At 30.9% G+C, this 6,594-nt stretch overlaps 1 protein-coding gene across 3 annotated transcripts in view; it reads right to left on the bottom strand.

The window, feature by feature from the left end:
* Positions 2,493 to 6,594, bottom strand: part of LOC107624978 — a 41,743-nt gene continuing 37,641 nt past the window's right edge. For all 3 annotated transcript variants that reach the window (XM_016327481.2, XM_016327482.2, XM_016327483.2), the window contains 3 exons: positions 4,355 to 5,299; positions 3,051 to 3,811; positions 2,493 to 2,930 (listed from right to left, as the gene is read on the bottom strand). In XM_016327481.2, the coding sequence (XP_016182967.1) occupies position 2,930; positions 3,051 to 3,811; positions 4,355 to 5,299 (1,707 nt within the window). In that variant the 3' untranslated portion in view covers positions 2,493 to 2,929. The remainder of the gene's footprint in view (positions 2,931 to 3,050; positions 3,812 to 4,354; positions 5,300 to 6,594) is intronic.

Here is a 6,594-nt window from a genome sequence, read left to right as displayed (position 1 = left end):
TATACTATTTTTAATTTTTATAATTAGATTCTTACCAATCTAAAAAATATTAGAGTTAATAAAATATTTTTTTCATAAATTAAAAGTATCCACAATTTAGAACTTGTTAAGCTTAGTTTGATGATTGGACAAACAAATGATGACAAACATTGGTTGGGTTAAAAGCCCAATATTATCTAATGTGGGTGCTAGTGATGCAGGCTCAAAATGTCTAATTTCATAGTGCATCAGCCACTTCTAGTGATACACAACATGGGTCCATTATCCTTTTCTCAGCCCAACAATGTTGCTTAAGTATTCCTTGAGTGCTTCAAATCAATGCATAAGCCCAAGGCACTTAATAAGCACCGTTCAGCAAAAACTAGAAGGCTATGCATTGGCTAAAGTGAAAAATGGGCATCTGTCTTCATCATGGAGAAAGGAGGACAGCTGGAACAAAAAAAAAAACACAACAAGGACAGCTGTGGCTCTAGCAAAGCAACAAAACATAAGGACATCAGCAAATCAAAAATGCAGAAGATCACAAGTAAAGTTTGGAAGAGCTAAACAAAAACTCAGAGCTATGGACAGCAGTTGGAATGGCTCAAATATGGAAACACTTTGCATGCCAAGGAAGACAACAACTCCAAGGACAACAGAGGTTGGTGGATCAGACCCTCCAACAAGCAGCGTTAGTGGAGCAGGATGGAAAAAGGACTGCATGCCATAGGAGACAGCTCCAACGGGTTGATGGTACGAGAAATTGGAAGAGGCAAGGAAGAACAAAATGGTAGAGCAAACTGATTCTATAAAGGAAGCTTCACTCCACCATTTCAAGTCAAGAAAAAGAGAACACACATACAGAGCACCTTCTCATACATTGAGCTGGAATCTTTTTCTCCTACTCAAGCTTAATTCTGATCTTTGTGTTATGGCTGTCTTGCGTTATTTTCTGTTTTGAAAAAGGCAATTATGTGAGGATCAAAAGTCAAGAGAGAAAAGGCAAGAGTGATGCAAAATAGCCACTGTTTGTTTTTTGATGTAATTTGGGCTTATGAACTAGGATTAGTTCCCCTTGCCAAGTTAGGTTAGCACTTGGTGAGAATTGAATCTGTGTAGATTCCCCTTCCAAGTTGGGTTAGCACTTTGGGGTTCCTAAGCTTTGGTGAAGAAAGCTTAGGGGTAGATACTAGTTGAATTAGGGAGTAATTCAATAAGTATTGGTGTATGTAATCTGAGGATTATAGTGAAAATTCCACCATGGTTTGTGGTGGAGACTGGACGTAGGATTCATGGTACTGAGAATCCGAACCAGGATACATGCTAGCCCCTTTCTCTTCTTCTCTGCTCTTTTAATATTCTGCGTATGAGATAATTTCAAATAATCTCCTGCAACTTAAGCTTCCACTGCAACAGAGTTTGAAACTCTAAATTTTAAGCTAACTTGATTCAACCCAGGGACGGATCCACTCATGTGGGTGTGGGGGCAAGCGCCCCCACTATAATTTGGAATTTTATTGAGTAGTATATAATAATAATATTTATTTGCCCCACTAAATTATTAAATTTGACCCCACAATAATTTTTTATTCAACTTTTGACACTTAATAGCCAATTTGAAAACTTCATATTAGAGGTCCATTATAATGATCAATTTTTAAGTTTAAATAAGATAAGATTGGTGTTCTTTTTTAGAGATCGACTCGAAAGAATATTATCTATCCATTTGTGTTTCTTCTTTTAAAATTAGCTTTAGTTTTTTTATAATAACTACACTAATTGAATGAATATTTTCAATTATGAATATCATCAAGAGCTAATTTGTATGCAAGTTGAGTTTTAAATGATTGTTTAATGACATATACAAAAAAAAGACATTTTAATTATATTGTCAAAGTTTCAAAATATGAAATATAAAAAATTAAATTTTAAATTATATGTTATTATTTAAATTACTATTTTAGTATTTTAATTTGTAATTAGATATTTTGAAACCTAATCATATTTTACAATAACAAAATATAATTATAACAATAATTATGCTACGTAGACATAAAATAATCACTTGTACAGAATAAATCTTAAAATATAAATTTTGAAATACAAAATACATATTTAAAATAAGTTAAATGATATATGTATTTATACACAAATTTATAATAGACAATTTGATAGCTACTTTTTTATGTAAACGTAATATTTTTATTATAAAAATTATTATAATGTTATATATATTTTGCCCCTACTATCAAAATTTTTTGGATCCGTCACTGATTCAACCCCTTTCTCAAGTTCATCTAGAACCATCAAAACTTCAATAAATTTTTTACCACATATTTTTTGAAAAAAATATTCCGTTAATTTTAATATTTATGATACAAAAATGATCTAATTATAAAATTAAAAATAATGTAAAAACTTAATTAAAAAAAAAATAAAAATCTTATTACAAATTTGATAAAACTATAAGAACCAATAAAATAATTAAATTTAATACAAATATAAGGTCAACCTTATGCATGAAAATGGTCTTATGTAGAACTGTATCTACATGCCATTATCAACTCTTTTCTTATAATAATCTTTCACAATTTTTGACACAAACCACACTCCTTCAATCATGTAAAATTATTACAGTACACTTTCATAAATAAAGATGCGCTAGTGCTTTCAATAACTTAAAATAAAAACCACACACCTTACAATTACATCCTGTATAAGAATACAAGATATAATTTTATTCATAAACCACACTTAGAGCTATTCCACTTAAAAGGTGTTCTACACTTCTTTCTGCATAGTAATACAGAGAACTTATTCATACAAAGCACACAACACAAGCAGAAAAGAAAAAGAAAAAGAAAAATATCCTTTTCTTTTTTCTCCTGAATATTCGTTGCCAAGATGGAATCCACTTATATCCTCATGTTGCATTTGGTGTCCTAGAGAACCTTGAAAATAAAATTTCATAAAGAATTATGTTAATATTGGCTAAAAGTAAAAATATTATTAAGATTGAGAGAAGCGAAATTCTCCAAAGTTTGATTTAAATGATTGCTGCCCAAACTTACTAAATTTTCCCAAAGTTTGATTTGACTATAGCATTTGGATTATCTTCCGAAAAACGAACTCCGTCTATCTCCACAATCCATGAGTCGGGAGCTTTCACGTCACCATGTGAGAAAGTTTTCATGCTCTTGCATTGACTGATTGAAACTTGGGCACGCCCTGCAAAATTCAAGGTTGACTTTCCATTGTAGAAGCTCTCGAGTTTCGGTAACTTGCTAAGAGACAGTTCCTTGAGCCCTTCGAATGTGATGACCTCATCATCATCCGGTTGATAAGCCACTATTACACTTTCAAGTGCTTCACAGTTGGATACGTGCAAATGTTGCAGTTGAACAAGACATTTGGCGGTTGAAGACGTGAACAAACACTTAAAACTTGCACAACACTCTACTTTCAGCCATGTCAGATTAGAGGAGGCCACCCACGTGTGCAAAAGATCTAACCCAGTGGATTCAAGTTTCTGTAGATTCCTGAGCTCCAACTTTTTAAGCTGTGAAAGGATCTTAGCATAGTTTTCTGTGTCAGGAAGTTTTGAGGAGAATATCTCTTTGAAAGCACTATCAGCCACCGCAAGCATCTCAATTCTGGGCAGTGGCACCTTTGAAAAGAATTCAAAGGGAAATGCATCTGACTCATCAATATCATTAAAGCCCTGCAGTGTGAGACATCTTATGTTTTGGAGGTCCAAATTAGATAGTCCTTGCTCAATCATCATGACACCTTCCTTGTCCAGTGACAGTTGCTCTAAGCCAGGGGAAACAACCTGTAGGATTCAAATTAAAGTCAAAATAGCACTATGATTTTGATTACAGGTTAAAAGATCTGTCTTTCATTCATCTAACATTTAAGCCTGCCAAATATACAGGAGATCAAAATCGGCAACACATGAATTTGGCTCATTATGAATGACTTAATATTCTTTACACTAGGACCATGAATTTATGAGGATTTTGAAAATTCAGTAGAGATAAACTGTTTGGATTGGCAGTTTTGGCACGTATGTATGGCCTGCTTATATATATATATGATAAATTAAATAAGAGAAATAATAGCAGACCAACTTTTTAAGTTAGCCAATTTTAGTGTTTAGGTTTATAATTTAGAATTTAGGGTCTAGAATTTTGGATAAACAAAATCATTTTAAAAAAGTTGACTGATATTGATGGAAAAAAAATTGGTTATCTAGCATTACTCATAAAAAGGTTAAAGTCTATTCAAAACTATACATGTACTCTATGAGAAATAAGCATATAATCAACTTGACTAGAAAATTTATGAATACTGTTAAGACAGGAGCTTTTCATACCTTCCCAGCTGAATGATTACTATCAGGTGCAAAATTCTTTAGCAATTTACAATGATAAATATCCAACTCTCTTAACTCCGGCCAATTTAGAATTTTCTTCCCAACATAAATGTGTGTAAGATTTGGCAAATTCCTCAGAGTCAAGGACATTAACATAGAGAACATAGTAAGCTCTTTATTTGTTTTTTTGGTGGCTGCTTCATCTTTTGCAACAATTTCAACCAACTCCACACAGTTCCTCACATCTAATTTTTGTATGCTACCCATGGCAACTGATGTTGGGAGCAAATTCTTTATGCTTTCACATTCAATAACAGTGACTTCCTTCAAGTTTGGAAGGCTGAGACTTCCTTTAAGATCCTTGTTCCCAATTTTCCAGATGTAGCTCAGATTTGGCAAATTGCACAGATTCAGACAGGATAGCTTAGGGAAGATATTAACCTGTTTGTTTGCATCTTCTTCTTTGGCTACTTCATTTCCTGTAACAATTTCAACTAACTCAGCACAATTCTTCACTTCTAACCTTTGAATGTTACCCTTGGCAACTGACTCTGGGAGCAAGAATTTTATCCTTGTACATTTATCAACGGTAACCTTCTCCATATCAGGAAGACTGAGTTTTCCTTCAGGATCCTTGTTCCAAACATGCCTCAGACTTGGAAGGTTCTCCAAAATCATTGTCTTCAAAGGAATAACAATCATGTTTGATGTATCTTTTACTTCAAATATTGCCTCAACAGAATTGCATCCCCTCACCTCCAACTCTTCCAAATTATTAAGGAAAGGAAGTAAATGAGATGAAAGTATTGCACTTGTTAAGAATTCACATCCTTCCACCACCAAACGTTTCAAATTGAAACCAGAGTAGTAGCCCTCTGGCATATGCATTTTACCAAGCCATAAAACTTCCAGCTCTGGGTGATCATCGCCAAGAACAAGATGTTCCTGAGTGTCATTATATCAGAGAAATAAATATAAGGGTAACGGAATAAACAAAGATATTGCATTCAGCTAAAAATACTTGTTTAAGATGTTAAATGTAGAAAATTTTGTAGTTAGAAAATTAAATCCTTTCAAATTTTTTAGAGCATGTTGAAGAGATTAATTTATCTCAATCATCACAAAATAATGGATTAATCTATTTATCTATTTTTATTATATAAAAATTGATACAAATTTATTATAGAATAAACTTATACCATATTGATTTATATGATTCTGCCATATCAACAATTTTACATAGATAACAATTTTATAATTTTGCAAAATAAAAATAACTAGAATGAGACCCGCGTGTTACGCGAACTCAAATAAATGATGACAGCAATTAATAAATATTATCAAATAATTTTAAATACATAATTACAAATATGAATAGAAAATTATTTTGTGAAATAATAAAAATTTAATCACATAAAAATATACATTGTAAATTTATAAAAATTTAAAAATTTTGTAGTTATTTATATAATATCAAAGACTATCTTTACTAAAAATGATATATATACATAAAAAATTAGTCATTATATATTTGCGTATACATATTTGTATTGTTTCATTCTCAATGTGTATTTTATATTTTAATATGTATTTTGTAACACCTTAACTTTTAGCACCTCATGATCGTACTAAAAGTCTGAGCGCTACTTACCTCTATTCCTTTAATTATATGCTATGTTTATGTAATATTGAGCCTTCGCGAATACGAACCGAAACTTTAATTAAAAAAATGGAAAGTTTTTACTTTCAATCACTTATAATAAAATAATTTCTAATAATAAGGAACTCCAATTTATAAAATAAATTATAACTTATTTATATTTATATTTTTAAAAATATGGGTGGTTACATATTTTATGCAAGTAACTATTTTTTGTGTATGCACATAGCATGTTGTATCTTTATTAATTTCTATTTTAAAAATTGAAACTTCATATATCTATAGTATCAACTATTTTGATAAGTACAAATAGATTGCATTTTCATTGAAAAGAATTAGAATATAAGTATTAAAATAAAATAATAACATTAATTGATCTACTTGATTCGGTTCAAAAGTTAGCTTTTTAAGTTAGCGATTACTACTTCTAATATTTTTTTTTGAATGTGGATTATTTTTTAAATATCTTTGCTAGTAATTTTATAAAAAAAAAATTATTTTTTTTTTATTTTAAGTAACTTATAATATGTAATGCTTTACAATGTTGATTTTATAACTCATCCTCTTTATCATCACTCTC

This window comes from Arachis ipaensis, chromosome B02 (assembly GCF_000816755.2).
Source record: "Arachis ipaensis cultivar K30076 chromosome B02, Araip1.1, whole genome shotgun sequence".
In the NCBI taxonomy this organism is placed as follows: Eukaryota; Viridiplantae; Streptophyta; class Magnoliopsida; order Fabales; family Fabaceae; genus Arachis; species Arachis ipaensis.
Note: the sequence above shows the minus strand (reverse complement) of the source record. Positions and strands in the feature narration are given on the sequence as shown.